Source organism: Oncorhynchus keta, chromosome 1 (genome assembly GCF_023373465.1).
Source record: "Oncorhynchus keta strain PuntledgeMale-10-30-2019 chromosome 1, Oket_V2, whole genome shotgun sequence".
In the NCBI taxonomy this organism is placed as follows: domain Eukaryota; kingdom Metazoa; phylum Chordata; class Actinopteri; order Salmoniformes; family Salmonidae; genus Oncorhynchus; species Oncorhynchus keta.
In genome coordinates this window covers 100,051,203-100,069,031 of record NC_068421.1, presented here as the reverse complement: position 1 = coordinate 100,069,031, position 17,829 = coordinate 100,051,203, and the positions used below count along the sequence as shown (strand labels likewise).

Sequence of the window (17,829 nt, the reverse complement as noted above, 5' to 3'; positions counted from 1 at the left end):
GGGGTTAGTACTGTTGGGTTAGGGTTAGTACTGTTGGGTTGGGGTTAGTACTGTTGGGTTAGGGTTAGTACTGTTGGGTTTGGGTTAGTACTGTTGGGTTAGTACTGTTGGGTTGGGGTTAGTACTGTTGGGTTAGGGTTAGTACTGTTGGGTTAGGGTTAGTACTGTTGGGTTGGGGTTAGTACTGTTGGGTTAGGGTTAGTACTGTTGGGTTAGTACTGTTGGGTTAGTGCTGGTTAGTACTGTTGGGTTGGGGTTAGTACTGTTGGGTTAGTACTGTTGGGTTAGGGTTAGTACTGTTGGGTTGGGGTTAGTACTGTTGGGTTAGGGTTAGTACTGTTGGGTTAGTACTGTTGGGTTAGGGTTAGTACTGTTGGGTTAGTACTGTTGGGTTGGGGTTAGTACTGTTGGGTTAGTACTGTTGGGTTAGTACTGTTGGGTTAGTACTGTTAGTACTGTTGGGTTAGTACTGTTGGGTTAGGGTTACTGTTGGGTTTGGTTAGTACTGTTGGGTTGGGGTTAGTTGGAGGGTTAGTACTGTTGGGTTGGGTTAGTACTGTTGGGTTAGGGGTTAGTACTGTTGGGTTAGTACTGTTGGGTTAGTTACTGTTGGGTTAGTACTGGGGTTAGTACTGTTGGGTTGGGGTTAGTACTGTTGGGTTGGGTTAGTACTGTTGGGTTGGGTTAGTACTGTTGGGTTGGGTTAGTACTGTTGGGTTAGTACTGTTGGGTTAGTACTGTTGGGTTAGGGTTAGTACTGTTGGGTTAGGGTTAGTACTGTTGGGTTAGGGTTAGTACTGTTGGGTTAGGGTTAGTACTGTTGGGTTAGGGTTAGGGTTAGTACTGTTGGGTTAGTACTGTTGGGTTGGGGTTAGTACTGTTGGGTTAGGGTTAGTACTGTTGGGTTAGGGTTAGTACTGTTGGGTTGGGTTAGTACTGTTGGGTTGGGGTTAGTACTGTTGGGTTAGGGTTAGTACTGTTGGGTTAGGGTTAGTACTGTTGGGTTAGTACTGGGTTAGTACTGTTGGGTTGGGGTTAGTACTGTTGGGTTGGGGTTAGTACTGTTGGGTTAGGGTTAGTACTGTTGGGTTAGGGTTAGTACTGTTGGGTTAGTACTGTTGGGTTGGGTTAGTACTGTTGGGTTAGTACTGTTGGGTTGGGGTTAGTACTGTTGGGTTAGGGGTTAGTACTGTTGGGTTAGTACTGTTGGGTTAGTTAGTACTGTTTGGGTTACTGTTGGGTTAGGGTTAGTACTGTTGGGTTGGGTTAGTACTGTTGGGTTGGGGTTAGTACTGTTGGGTTAGTACTGTTGGGTTAGTACTGTTGGGTTAGGGTTAGTACTGTTGGGTTAGTACTGTTGGGTTGGGGTTAGTACTGTTGGGTTAGTACTGTTGGTTAGTACTGTTGGGTTGGGGTTAGTACTGTTGGGTTAGGGTTAGTACTGTTGGGTTGGGTTAGTACTGTTGGGTTAGGGTTAGTACTGTTGGGTTAGTACTGTTGGGTTGGGGTTAGTACTGTTGGGTTAGTACTGTTGGGTTAGTACTGTTGGGTTAGGTTGGGTTAGTACTGTTGGGTTAGGGTTAGTACTGTTGGGTTGGGGTTAGTACTGTTGGGTTGGGTTAGTACTGTTGGGTTAGGGTTAGTACTGTTGGGTTTGGGTTAGTACTGTTGGGTTAGGGTTGGTACTGTTGGGTTTAGTACTGTTGGGTTAGGGTTAGTACTGTTGGTTGTTGGGTTAGTACTGTTGGGTTAGGGTACTGTTGGGTTGGGGTTAGTACTGTTGGGTTAGGGGTTAGTACTGTTGGGTTGGGTTAGTACTGTTGGGTTGGGATTAGTACTGTTGGGTTAGTACTGTTGGGTTAGGGTTAGTACTGTTGGGTTAGTACTGTTGGGTTGGGGTTGTTGGATTAGGGTTAGTACTGTTGGGTTGGGGTTAGTACTGTTGGGTTAGGGTTAGTACTGTTGGGTTAGTTAGTACTGTTGGGTTAGGGTTAGTTAGTACTGTTGGGTTGGGGTTAGTACTGTTGGGTTAGGGTTAGTACTGTGGTTGGTTAGTACTGTTGGGTTAGGGTTAGTACTGTTGGGTTGGGGTTAGTACTGTTGGGTTAGGGTTAGTACTGTTGGGTTAGGGGTTAGGTTAGTACTGTTGGGTTAGTACTGTTGGGTTACTGTTAGTACTGTTGGGTTAGTACTGTTGGGTTGGGGTTAGTACTGTTGGTTGGGGTTAGTACTGTTGGGTTAGTACTGTTGGGGGTTAGTACTGTTGGGTTGGGTTAGTACTGTTGGGTTAGTACTGTTGGGTTACTGTTGGGTTGGGTTAGTTAGTACTGTTGGGTTAGGGTTAGTACTGTTGGGTTGGGTTAGTACTGTTGGGTTGGGGTTAGTACTGTTGGGTTAGTACTGTTGGGTTAGTACTGTTGGGTTGGGGTTAGTACTGTTGGGTTAGGGTTAGTACTGTTGGGTTAGGGTTAGTACTGTTGGGTTGGGTTAGTACTGTTGGGTTGGGGTTAGTACTGTTGGTTAGTACTGTTGGGTTAGGGTTAGTACTGTTGGGTTGGGGTTAGTACTGTTGGGTTAGGGTTAGTACTGTTGGGTTAGTACTGTTGGGTTGGGGTTAGTACTGTTGGGTTAGGGTTAGTACTGTTGGGTTGGGGTTAGTACTGTTGGGTTGGGTTAGTACTGTTGGGTTGGGTTAGTACTGTTGGGTTGGGTTAGTACTGTTGGATTAGGGTTAGTACTGTTGGGTTAGGGCTAGTACTGTTGGGTTGGGGTTAGTACTGTTGGGTTGGGTTAGTACTGTTGGGTTGGTGTTAGTACTGTTGGGTTAGCTTTAGGGTTAGCAATGTTGGGTTAGCTTTAGGGTTAGCAATGTTGGGTTAGGTCTAACCTTAACCCTAACTCAGTGACACCTTTGTAAAGGTTGTCACACTGCCTGCTTCGCGAGCACTGCTTCCCCCTGATTCAACTCATATGGAGACTCATCATGCTAATAAAAAAGGCCTTCTTCAATTGCACAAGTCAATGTGCCCTTGAGCAAGTCACTTAACCCTAGATGCTTCTGTAAATCGTTCTGGATAACTGTGTTTGCTAATTGACAAAAACAATCAAATAAATTACATTTTATTTTCAAAGTTAATGCAATATTCATTCAACTCAGTTTCAAATCATGAAATACAAGTAAAATTGATGAATTCAATGATTCACAAATTCCAAAATATTACATTCAAATTCAATATCCTAATACAAATTCAAATACAATTTCTGTTGGCACTGAAATCGCTCCATTGGAGAGTCAGGAAGAGAGAAGAAAGAAGGAGAGGTAGCATATGTTGGATGCCATTAGATGATCTCATTACTGTAGTGGCAATGTGATGAACAGATTACGTCCCTAAATAAGCCTGTCACTCAAAAGCCCTACTGCTCCCCGATACTGGGCCCAGGAGCACACGTGATGGAGGGCAGCCTGTGGACTTTGGAGCTGGCAACCATAGTTGATCCAGCATAGTGGATTAGAAGCTGCCTTTTACATAAACGGCTGGTGGGATGACTGACCATCTGCTCCCAGCAGCCTCCCTCTCAGTCTTCCTGCATGCGGTCAGAGAACCCAGTAGCCTCCCTCTCAGTCTCCCTGCATGGGGTCAGAGCACCCAGTAGCCTCCCTCTCAGAGCACCCAGCAGACTCTCTCTCAGCCTCCCAGCATGGGGTCAGAGCTCCCAGCAGCCTCCCTCTCAGCCTCACAGCATGGGTTCAGAGCACCCAGCAGCCCCCCAACATGGGGTCAGAGAACCCAGCAGCCTCCCAGCATGGGGTCAGAGTAACCAGCAGCCCCCCAGCATGGGGTCAGTGCCTGTCCTGGATGTTGAGCCCCCAGCAGCCTCCCTCTCAGCCTCCCAGCATGGGGTCAGAGCCTGTCCTGGATGTTGAGCCCCCAGCAGAAATATATAAATATTAGGATGAGCAATGTCGGAGTGGCATTGACTAAAATACTGTTGTGACGTTGTATTAGTTAATGTGACGACTGTTGCTCATCGAACGATTAAAGGTTTCTAATTATGTGATTAAATGAATCAAGCAATTATTAACTCATTAACTTGGGGCACCATGGGAAAACTAGTTTTTTTTTTGTTTCTATTTCCCAAATGAACTCAAAGAATATCAGAATATCGATATTACAACAGTCACTAATTAATCCGTTTCCTCTACAGTCTCGTTCTGAACGTCGCATAATCCGGGAATCTGCACGGACCCGGGTCTCACCAATGAGTTCGGACCCGGGTCCCACCAATGAGTTCGGACCCGGGTCTCACCAATGAGTTCGGACCCGGGTCTCACCAATGAGTTCGGACCCGGGTCTCACCAATGAGTTCGTACCCGGGTCTCACCAATGAGTTCGTACCCGGGTCTCACCAATGAGTTCGTACCCGGGTCTCACCAATGAGTTCGTACCCGGGTCTCACCAATGAGTTCGGACCCGGGTCTCACCAATGAGTTCGGACCCGGGTCTCACCAATGAGTTCGGACCCGGGTCTCACCAATGAGTTCGGACCCGGGTCCCACCAATGAGTTCGGACCCGGGTCTCACCAATGAGTTCGGACCCTGGGTCCCACCAATGAGTTCGTACCGGGTCCCACCAATGAGTTCGGACCCGGGTCTCACCAATGAGTTCGGACCCGGGTCTCACCAATGAGTTCAGACCCGGGTCTCACCAATGAGTTCGATCCCGGGTCTCACCAATGAGTTCGGACCCGGGTCTCACCAATGAGTTCGGACCCGGGTCTCACCAATGAGTTCGGACCGGGTCTCACCAATGAGTTCGGACCCGGGTCTCACCAATGAGTTCGTACCGGGTCTCACCAATGAGTTCGGACCCGGGTCTCACCAATGAGTTCGTACCGGGTCTCACCAATGAGTTCGTACCGGGGTCTCACCAATGAGTTCGACCCGGGTCTCACCAATGAGTTCAGACCGGGTCTCACCAATGAGTTCGATCCCGGGTCTCACCAATGAGTTCGGACCCGGGTCTCACCAATGAGTTCGGACCCGGGTCTCACCAATGAGTTCGGACCCGGGTCTCACCAATGAGTTCGGACCCGGGTCTCACCAATGAGTTCGTACCCGGGTCTCACCAATGAGTTCGGACCCGGTCTCACCAATGAGTTCGTACCGGGTCTCACCAATGAGTTCGTACCCGGGTCTCACCAATGAGTTCGGACCCGGGTCTCACCAATGAGTTCGAACCGGGTCCCACCAATGAGTTCGGACCCGGTCTCACCAATGAGTTCGGACCCGGGTCTCACCAATGAGTTCGGACCCGGGTCTCACCAATGAGTTCGGACCCGGGTCCCACCAATGAGTTCGGACCCGGGTCCCACCAATGAGTTCGTACCGGGTCCCACCAATGAGTTCGGACCCGGTCTCACCAATGAGTTCGACCCGACCGGTCTCACCAATGAGTTCGGACCCGGGTCCCACCAATGAGTTCGGACCCGGGTCTCACCAATGAGTTCGGACCCGGGTCTCACCAATGAGTTCGGACCCGGGTCTCACCAATGAGTTCGGACCCGGGTCCCACCAATGAGTTCGGACCCGGGTCTCACCAATGAGTTCGGACCCGGGTCTCACCAATGAGTTCGGACCCGGGTCTCACCAATGAGTTCGGACCCGGGTCCCACCAATGAGTTCGGACCCGGGTCCCACCAATGAGTTCGTACCACACCAATCTTAGTTGAGTATTTATTTACTAGAAAGCTAAAATGATGATAAAATATACACATACACAAAAACAGTCTAGGCTATTGATTAGAACTTAGTAACACAATAAGGCGCGTGTTACCCAAAATGGGGATTTAAAAGAGACAGAAAAAGAGAAAGTACACGAGAGAAATATACATTTGGGTGCATTTGACAGCTATGCTTATTTTAACCCTTGCCCCAAACTGCCGCTCTTATGGGTCAGAATATAATGATGTAATTACGTGTGGGAGGTCTCAGATGGGAAGCTCCTCGTGGACTGTTTAGGCTTCTCAATGACGCACTTCTCCAGCGCAACTCTCTGGTTGTCCTCACGATCTCAGGGTCCTTTTGGCTTAGTGGTCTGTTCCCTCGCCCTGGAAGGGGTCTTCTGAGGACAGACAGCTCTGTAGCTCAGAGCTCACAGCGTAGGAATGAAACAGTGTAGATACCACGATTCGATGGAGAGTGGAGGCTAGGTGGTTCGACTTGAATTCACCCGCTTAGACACAGCTACTCATCCGTAGCTTGGGTAGAAAAAACCTTGTGTTGCGTTTTGGGTTCGTTGACTTTTTAGACCTTGGCTACAGCTTGGGTCACTTAGTCTGATCTGTTCATTCTTAACTCACAGGTCTTATACCCTCGGGTCAGAAATTGGAGTAACTGGGTGTACCAAGTTAAGAGGCAAGGTCTAGATTGGACTCAAATCCAATTTTAGACAACTAACTTCACATTTCATCTTTACCAAAACATTATCTTTGATTTGGACATTTTCCACACAACGTACAATGTATAAACATCAAGCATATGCATAGGAAAACTCTTAAAGTTACAATGTTTTCGTAATAATGTAATCTATTAACCTTTAATAACAAAACAAAAATTACATACATTTTCATATTCCATCTATCGTCATGACCACCATTGTGGCTGACGGAAACCATTGTTCCAAAGTCCCTTTATGCCCGACTAGCATCACCACACTGGATGGTTCCGACCTTGAATATGTGGACACCTATAAGTACCTAGGTGTCTGGCTAGACTGCAAACTCTCCTTCCAGACCCATATCAAACATCTCCAATCGAAAATCAAATCAAGTCGGCTTTCTATTCCGCAACAAAGCCTCCTTCACTCACGCTGCCAAGCTTACCCTAGTAAAACTGACCATCCTACTGATCCTCGACTTCGGCGATGTCATCTACAAAATTGCTTCCAACACTCTTCTCAGCAAACTGGATGCAGTTTATCACAGTGCCATCCGTTTTGTCACTAAAGCACCTTATACTACCCACCACTGCGACTTGTATGCTCTAGTCGGCTGGCCCTCGCTACATATTCGTCGCCAGACCCACTGGCTCCAGGTCATCTACAAGGCCATGCTAGGTAAAGCTCCGCCTTATCTCAGTTCACTGGTCACGATGGCAACACCCATCCGTAGCACGCGCTCCAGCAGGTGTATCTCACTGATCATCCCTAAAGCCAACACCTCATTCGGCCGCCTTTCGTTCCAGTACTCTGCTGCCTGTGACTGGAACGAATTGCAAAATCGCTGAAGTTGGAGACTTATCTCCCTCACCAACTTCAAACATCAGCTATCTGAGCAGCTAACCGATCGCTGCAGCTGTACATAATCTATTGGTAAATAGCCCACCCATTTTCACATACCTCATCCCCACAGTTTTTATTTATTTACTTTTTGCTCTTTTCATACCAATATCTCTACCTGTACATGATCATCTGATCATTTATCACTCCAGTGTTAATCTGCAATATTGTAATTATTCGCCTACCTCCTCATGCCTTTTGCACACATTGTATATAGACTCCCCTTTTTTTCTACTGTGTTATTGACTTGTTAATTGTTTACTCCATGTGTAACTCTGTGTTGTCTGTTCACACTGCTATGCTTTATCTTGGCCAGGTCACAGTTGCAAATGAGAACCTGTTCTCAACTAGCCTACCTGGTTAAATAAAGGTGAAATAAAAAATATATAAAAAATAATTTCATGTTTAATGTTCTGAGGCTGGTTCTCCATAGTGAGAAGACAAAGGAATGTTGTCTGTGGCCTAAGATTTACCATGGGCGTGAGGGGTCATTAAAAAAACACATTGTCAGACCCCTAGATCTCTCCTCTGTTGGGGGTGAGAGATAATCTGTAGGGTTGTGGTCTCCTGTAACCTGACCTGATCAGGACAGTCATGACAATACAGTATAATAGAATACAGTATATACATATGAGATGAGTAAAGCAGTATGTAAACATTATTAAAGTGACCAGTGATTCCATGTTTATGTATAAAGGGCAGCAGCATTTAAGTTGCAGGGTTGGGTAACCGGGTGGTACCCTGATAGTGATAGCTATTTAACAGTCTGATTGTAACGCGGGGCGAAGCAAGTGAACCCAAGTGCAGACTCAGACGGGGAGACAGGGATAAGGTAACTAAGGTATTTATTGAAAAGCGGGGGTAGCAGGGAACCAGGAACTGGGGCTGAGGCTGGGGCAAGTGGAGAAAGGGCAGGCTAAGCAAGTCCGGAGTGGAATCCAAGGAAGCAGTGGAGCAGGGTTCCTGGGCAGAGAAGCAGGATTGACGTAACGAGGGATTGGAAACAGGAACCAGTCAGAGCAGATGGAACTGTAGAGGAGAGAAAAGCAGCGTCGGGCTAGGGAAAAACAGGCACAACAAGATAACAAGATCTATGCGGGAACAAACGGCTGACTGAGCAGAGGCTACGAACTAGCAGCGTGGAAGTGGCAGGGTTCAGTATTTGTAGATGCTTTGATTATGGAACAGGTTGCAACTGCCACCACTCACACAATCACACACACACACACACAGGTCTAATTTCCATTGCTCGTGTTTCTTGGCCCAAGCAAGTCTGTTCGTCTTATTGGTGTCCTTTAGTATTGGTTTCTTTGCAGCAATTCGACCTGGTTCACGCAGTCTCCTCTGAACAGTTGATGTTGAGATGTGTCTGTTACTTGAACTCTGTGAAGCAGAGGGGAGGTATGTGAGGTGACGTTGGCTCCCTCTGCTGGCATTTCGGGAGCTGGGCACCCCGACACGGACAGATCTAAGTGGAGGTAATTAGAGGAAAGTGCCAACCAGCCATGTAGGCTAAATAAAAGGAGCACGATGGCACACCACCAGAGAGAAGGGAGATAGATGGACACCAGGTCAAGAGAGAGAGAGAGAAGGGAGAGAGAGAGAAGGGAGAGAGAGAGAAGGGAGAGAGACGGAAGGGAGAGAGACGGACACCAGTCAAGAGAGAGAAGGAAGACCGAGCAAAACCTAAGTTATTTCTTTGATATATTTATTTTCTGTCTTAGTAAAGTTGTTTTTCGGACTAAAGCCTCTGTATCTGTGTCAATCTCTGGAGGCTCAACCCAACACCCCACAGTTTACCACATTATCCTCTGCAGCAGAGAACTCTGGGTCTTCTTTTCCTGTGGCGGTCCTCATGACAGCCAGTGACTGCGACTGCACTTGAAGAAACTTTAAAAGTTCTTGAAATGTCTGGGTTGACTGACCTTCATGTCTTAAAGCAATGATGGACTCTTTGCTTAATGGAGCTGTTCTTGCCATAATATGGACTTGGTCTTTTACCAAATAGGGCTATCTCCTGTATACCAACCCTACTTTGTCACAAAACTGATTGGCTCAAACGCATTAAGAAAGACAGAAATTCCAAAAATGTACTTTTAACAAGACTCACCTGTTAATTGAAATGCATTCCAGGTGACTACCTCATGAAGCTGGTTGAGAGAATGCCAAGAGTGTGCAAAGCTGTCATCAAGGCAAAGGGTGGCTACTTTGAATAATCTCAAATATAACATATTTTGATTTGTTTATCACTTTTTTGGTTACTATGTGATTCCATATGTGTTATTTCATAGTGTTGATGTCTTCACTATTATTCAACAATGTAGAAAATAGTAAAAATAAAGAAAAACCTTTGCATGAGTAGGTGTGTCCAAACTTTTGACTGGTACTGTATGTATATATAAGGGAGATTGGAAATGATGCAGACATTGATAGAAGCCACAATCTATGTGCAATATTAAATCTGATCTACCCCCTAAAAAAACAAAATCACTCATATTACACTGAGCTCTGTGGTATGAAGGACCCTTACATGGTGAAGGTGACAGCAATGTTTCCTGTAGTTGAAGAACGACCACTGTGCATTCAGCTAAATGTACCAGATTGATGTCCAGCCAACATATACATGCACAGAGAGCATGATGTGAGCCACAATACTTTACATCCAACAGGAACAGACTGGCAGACTGGCAGAGACAAAGCCCAGCAGGAGATTTTCACAGAATCTCAAACATCTGTAAATCTCTGTAAACATTTGCCGTTGATCAACTTCCCAGATTGTCTCTCTGTGTCACGCTAGGATAGCATCAGGGGTTTGATGGAGTGTTACGCAACACTAGGAGCTCTGACATTTTAACGTTTCATAACCAGATTAGATACCGTGCTCTGATTTGTACCACTCCAACTGTGAGAATGCAAATGAGATTGTGAAAAATGTTATGTTGAAAATAGACTCTTCTGCAATGTGCCATAGATAGATGATAGATGAGTTGTTAAACAGTGTGCCTGTGCTCCACAGAGTGTCTCTATCACAAGCCCCTGGGGTTCGAGGCTGGTTCAGTGGCACCGGACCAGATTAGCTGTTCTAACCAGGAAGAGTACAGTGGCTGGTATTCGTCCTGGACCTCCAACAGGGCACGACTCAACAGCCAGGGCTTCGGGTCAGTGCTGCTGTCTATACTCATGTCCTATCTGTCTGTCTGTCTGTTCATAATACTGTCGTCCCATAGAGTTTCCCGGTTTCACTTCATACACTCACATTGTCAAAGATCTCTTAACCATCCTCAGAAGAGCTTGGTGGTTAATATGTGCTTGTGGTCACATTGTCAAAGATCTCTGAACCATCCTCAGAAGAGCTTGGTGGTTAATATGTGCTTGTGGTCACATTGTCAAAGATCTCTGAACCATCCTCAGAAGAGCTTGGTGGTTAATATGTGCTCGTGGTCACATTGTCAAAGATCTCTGAACCATCCTCAGAAGAGCTTGGTGGTTAATATGTGCTTGTGGTCACTCTCCAGGGGAGTAAACTACAAGCAGGATCAATGTGTATGACCCTCTCTCCTCTCCAGGGGAGTAAACTACAAGCAGGATCCATGTGTATGACCCTCTCTCCTCTCCAGGGGAGTAAACTACAAGCAGGATGAATGTGTATGACCCTCTCTCCTCTCCAGTGTGGTAAACTACAAGCAGTAGTTACATATATCTGTATTAGAAAGACCAGCTTAAAATGGGCATGGTCTAATGGACTCAACAACCAAAAAACAACCAAAAAGTTAGCTCGCTATCTCATTGATCCTGCTTTATAGTATACACCCCATGTTGTATATTAGACCTAGGGGTGTCAATAGATTTAAATGATTAATCAAGAAAATCATACGATTATCTGAAGTTATTCAGATTAATTGTATGATTTTCTGTAGTTAATAAAGATCACATTTTTTTTAATTATTCAAATTTGACCCTAATTTAAAAAACATCATATTGGGTTGTAGTTGTAATTTATTTGACTATATTCAGGAAGAAAACCCGGTCTAATAAAACAGTAAACAGAAGTCGATAGAGGGGCCGTTACTGCATCAATGCCCTCTACAAAAGTTCTGTTCTTTCTTGGTGATCTGACCAGAACTCAAAATCCCATCTAGGACAGTAAAGATCGTGTTCTGTAATTGGGCAGTGTTCTACAACATGTTAAATATAATACAGCTATTAGATCTAGGATACTGGTCCATGTTCTACAACATGTTAAATATAATACAGCTATTAGATCTAGTCTAGGATACTGGTCCATGTTCTACAACATGTTAAATATAATACAACTATTAGATCTAGGATACTGGTCCATGTTCTACATCATGTTAAATATCATACAGCTATGAGATCTAGTCTAGGATACTGGTCCATGTTCTACAACATGTTAAATATAATACAGCTATCAGATCTAGGATACTGGTCCATGTTCTACAACATGTTAAATATAATACAGCTATTAGATCTAGGATATTGATCCGTGTTCTACAACATGTTAAATATCATACAGCTAATAGATCTAGGATACTGGTCCATGTTCTACAACATGTTAAATATAATACAGCTATTAGATCTAGTCTAGGATACTGGTCCATGTTCTACATCATGTTAAATATCATACAGCTATTAGATCTAGTCTAGGATACTGATCCATGTTCTACAACATGTTAAATGTAATACAGATATTAGATCTAGTCTAGGATACTGGTCCATGTTCTACAACATGTTAAATATCATACAGCTATTAGATCTAGTCTAGGATACTGATCCATGTTCTACAACATGTTAAATATAATACAGCTATTAGATCTAGTCTAGGATACTGATCCATGTTCTACAACATGTTAAATATCATACAGCTATTAGATCTAGGATATTGATCCGTGTTCTACAACATGTTAAATATAATACAGCTATTAGATCTAGGATACTGGTCCATGTTCTACAACATGTTAAATATCATACAGCTATTAGATCTAGTCTAGGATACTGATCCATGTTCTACAACATGTTAAATGTAATACAGATATTAGATCTAGTCTAGGATACTGATCCGTGTTCTACAACATGTTAAATATAATACAGCTATTAGATCTAGGATACTGATCCGTGTTCTACAACATGTTAAATATCATACAGCTATTAGATCTAGTCTAGGATACTGATCCATGTTCTACAACATGTTAAGTGTAATACAGATATTAGATCTAGTCTAGGATACTGATCCGTGTTCTACAACATGTTAAATATAATACAGCTATTAGATCTAGGATACTGGTCCATGTTCTACAACATGTTAAATATCATACAGCTATTAGATCTAGTCTAGGATACTGATCCATGTTCTACAACATGTTAAATATAATACAGCTATTAGATCTAGGATACTGGTCCATGTTCTACAACATGTTAAATATCATACAGCTATTAGATCTAGGATACTGGTCCATGTTCTACAACATGTTAAATATAATACAGCTATTAGATCTAGTCTAGGATACTGGTCCATGTTCTACAACATGTTAAATATCATACAGCTATTAGATCTAGTCTAGGATACTGGTCCATGTTCTACAACATGTTAAATATAATACAGCTATTAGATCTAGTCTAGGATACTGGTCCATGTTATACAACATGTTAAATATAATACAGCTATTAGATCTAGGATACTGGTCCATGTTCTACAACATGTTAAATATAATACAGCTATTAGAACTAGGATACTGGTCCATGTTCTACAACATGTTAAATATAATACAGCTATTAGATCTAGGATACTGGTCCATGTTCTACAACATGTTAAATATAATACAGCTATTAGATATAGGATACTGGTCCATGTTCTACAACATGTTAAATATCATACAGCTATTAGATCTAGGATACTGGTCCATGTTCTACAACATGTTAAATATAATACAGATATTAGATCTAGGATACTGGTCCATGTTCTACATCATGTTAAATATCATACAGCTATGAGATCTAGTCTAGGATACTGATCCATGTTCTACAACATGTTAAATATAATACAGCTATTAGATCTAGTCTAGGATACTGATCCATGTTCTACAACATGTTAAATATAATACAGCTATTAGATCTAGGATACTGATCCATGTTCTACAACATGTTAAATATCATACAGCTATTAGATCTAGTCTAGGATACTGATCCATGTTCTACAACATGTTAAATATAATACAGCTATTAGATCTAGGATACTGATCCATGTTCTACAACATGTTAAATATAATATAGCTATTAGATCTAGTCTAGGATACTGGTCCATGTTCTACAACATGTTAAATATCATACAGCTATTAGATCTAGTCTAGGATACTGGTCCATGTTCTACATCATGTTAAATATCATACAGCTATTAGATCTAGTCTAGGATACTGGTCCATGTTCTACAACATGTTAAATATAATACAGATATTAGATCTAGGATACTGGTCCATGTTCTACAACATGTTAAATATCATACAGCTATTAGATCTAGTCTAGGATACTGGTCCATGTTCTACAACATGTTAAATATAATACAGCTATTAGATCTAGTCTAGGATACTGATCCATGTTCTACAACATGTTAAATATAATACAGCTATTAGATCTAGGATACTGGTCCATGTTCTACAACATGTTAAATATAATACAGCTATTAGATCTAGGATACTGGTCCATGTTCTACAACATGTTAAATATAATACAGCTATTAGATCTAGTCTAGGATACTGGTCCATGTTCTACAACATGTTAAATATAATACAGCTATTAGATCTAGGATACTGATCCGTGTTCTACAACATGTTAAATATAATACAGCTATTAGATCTAGTCTAGGATACTGATCCGTGTTCTACAACATGTTAAATATCATACAGCTAATAGATCTAGGATACTGGTCCATGTTCTACAACATGTTAAATATAATACAGCTATTAGATCTAGGATACTGGTCCATGTTCTACATCATGTTAAATATCATACAGCTATTAGATCTAGGATACTGATCCGTGTTCTACAACATGTTAAATATAATACAACTATTAGATCTAGGATACTGGTCCATGTTCTACATCATGTTAAATATCATACAGCTATTAGATCTAGGATACTGATCCGTGTTCTACAACATGTTAAATATAATACAGCTAATAGATCTAGGATACTGGTCCATGTTATACATCATGTTAAATATCATACAGCTATTAGATCTAGGATACTGATCCATGTTCTACAACATGTTAAATATCATACAGCTAATAGATCTAGGATACTGGTCCATGTTATACATCATGTTAAATATCATACAGCTATTAGATCTAGGATACTGATCCGTGTTCTACAACATGTTAAATATAATACAACTATTAGATCTAGGATACTGGTCCATGTTCTACATCATGTTAAATATCATACAGCTATTAGATCTAGGATACTGGTCCATGTTCTACAACATGTTAAATATAATACAGCTATTAGATCTAGTCTAGGATACTGGTCCATGTTCTACAACATGTTAAATATCATACAGCTATTAGATCTAGTCTAGGATACTGGTCCATGTTCTACAACATGTTAAATATAATACAGCTATTAGATCTAGGATACTGGTCCATGTTCTACAACATGTTAAATATCATACAGCTATTAGATCTAGTCTAGGATACTGGTCCATGTTCTACAACATGTTAAATATCATACAGCTATTAGATCTAGTCTAGGATACTGATCCATGTTCTACAACATGTTAAATATAATACAGCTATTAGATCTAGTCTAGGATACTGGTCCATGTTCTACAACATGTTAAATATAATACAGCTATTAGATCTAGTCTAGGATACTGATCCATGTTCTACAACATGTTAAATATAATACAGCTATTAGATCTAGGATACTGGTCCATGTTCTACAACATGTTAAATATCATACAGCTATTAGATCTAGTCTAGGATACTGATCCATGTTCTACAACATGTTAAATGTAATACAGATATTAGATCTAGTCTAGGATACTGGTCCATGTTCTACAACATGTTAAATATCATACAGCTATTAGATCTAGTCTAGGATACTGGTCCATGTTCTACAACATGTTAAATATCATACAGCTATTAGATCTAGTCTAGGATACTGGTCCATGTTCTACAACATGTTAAATATCATACAGCTATTAGATCTAGGATACTGGTCCATGTTCTACAACATGTTAAATATAATACAGCTATTAGATCTAGGATACTGGTCCATGTTCTACAACATGTTAAATATAATACAGCTATTAGATCTAGGATACTGGTCCATGTTCTACAACATGTTAAATATAATACAGCTATTAGATATAGGATACTGGTCCATGTTCTACAACATGTTAAATATCATACAGCAATTAGATCTAGGATACTGATCCATGTTCTACATCATGTTAAATATAATACAGCTATTAGAACTAGGATACTGGTCCATGTTCTACAACATGTTAAATATCATACAGCTATTAGATCTAGTCTAGGATACTGGTCCATGCTCTACAACATGTTAAATACCATACAGCTAATAGATCTAGGATACTGGTCCATGTTCTACAACATGTTAAATATAATACAGCTATTAGATCTAGGATACTGGTCCATGTTCTACAACATGTTAAATATAATACAGCTATTAGATCTAGGATACTGGTCCATGTTCTACAACATGTTAAATATAATACAGCTATTAGATCTAGTCTAGGATACTGGTCCATGTTCTACAACATGTTAAATATCATACAGCTATTAGATCTAGTCTAGGATACTGGTCCATGTTCTACAACATGTTAAATATAATACAGCTATTAGATCTAGGATACTGATCCATGTTCTACAACATGTTAAATATCATACAGCTATTAGATCTAGTCTAGGATACTGGTCCATGTTCTACAACATGTTAAATATAATACAGCTATTAGATCTAGGATACTGGTCCATGTTCTACATCATGTTAAATATCATACAGCTATTAGATCTAGTCTAGGATACTGGTCCATGTTCTACAACATGTTAAATATAATACAGATATTAGATCTAGGATACTGGTCCATGTTCTACAACATGTTAAATATAATACAGCTATTAGATCTAGTCTAGGATACTGGTCCATGTTCTACAACATGTTAAATATAATACAGCTATTAGATCTAGTCTAGGATACTGGTCCATGTTCTACAACATGTTAAATATAATACAGCTATTAGATCTAGGATACTGGTCCATGTTCTACAACATGTTAAATATAATACAGCTATTAGATCTAGGATACTGGTCCATGTTCTACATCATGTTAAATATCATACAGCTATTAGATCTAGGATACTGGTCCATGTTCTACAACATGTTAAATATAATACAGCTATTAGATCTAGTCTAGGATACTGGTCCATGTTCTACAACATGTTAAATATAATACAGCTATTAGATCTAGTCTAGGATACTGGTCCATGTTCTACAACATGTTAAATATAATACAGCTATTAGATCTAGGATACTGGTCCATGTTCTACAACATGTTAAATATCATACAGCTATTAGATCTAGTCTAGGATACTGGTCCATGTTCTACAACATGTTAAATATAATACAGCTATTAGATCTAGTCTAGGATACTGATCCATGTTCTACAACATGTTAAATATAATACAGCTATTAGATCTAGTCTAGGATACTGGTCCATGTTCTACAACATGTTAAATATAATACAGCTATTAGATCTAGGATATTGATCCGTGTTCTACAACATGTTAAATATAAAACAGCTATTAGATCTAGGATACTGGTCCATGTTCTACAACATGTTAAATATCATACAGCTATTAGATCTAGTCTAGGATACTGATCCATGTTCTACAACATGTTAAATGTAATACAGATATTAGATCTAGTCTAGGATACTGATCCGTGTTCTACAACATGTTAAATATAATACAGCTATTAGATCTAGTCTAGGATACTGGTCCATGTTATACAACATGTTAAATATAATACAGCTATTAGATCTAGGATACTGGTCCATGTTCTACAACATGTTAAATATAATACAGCTATTAGATCTAGGATACTGGTCCATGTTCTACAACATGTTAAATATAATACAGCTATTAGATCTAGGATACTGGTCCATGTTCTACAACATGTTAAATATAATACAGCTATTAGATCTAGGATACTGGTCCATGTTCTACAACATGTTAAATATAATACAGCTATTAGATATAGGATACTGGTCCATGTTCTACAACATGTTAAATATCATACAGCAATTAGATCTAGGATACTGATCCATGTTCTACATCATGTTAAATATAATACAGCTATTAGAACTAGGATACTGGTCCATGTTCTACAACATGTTAAATATCATACAGCTATTAGATCTAGTCTAGGATACTGATCCGTGTTCTACAACATGTTA

General features: G+C 41.0%; 1 protein-coding gene across 3 annotated transcripts in view; it reads left to right on the top strand.

Annotated features, from left to right (window-relative positions):
- LOC118376316 (retinoschisin-like) overlaps positions 1 to 17,829 on the top strand; it is a 76,475-nt gene that overhangs the window by 34,974 nt on the left and 23,672 nt on the right. For all 3 annotated transcript variants that reach the window (XM_052468959.1, XM_052468955.1, XM_052468953.1), the window contains exon 4: positions 10,355 to 10,496. In XM_052468959.1, coding sequence (XP_052324919.1) covers positions 10,355 to 10,496 — 142 coding nt within the window. The remainder of the gene's footprint in view (positions 1 to 10,354; positions 10,497 to 17,829) is intronic.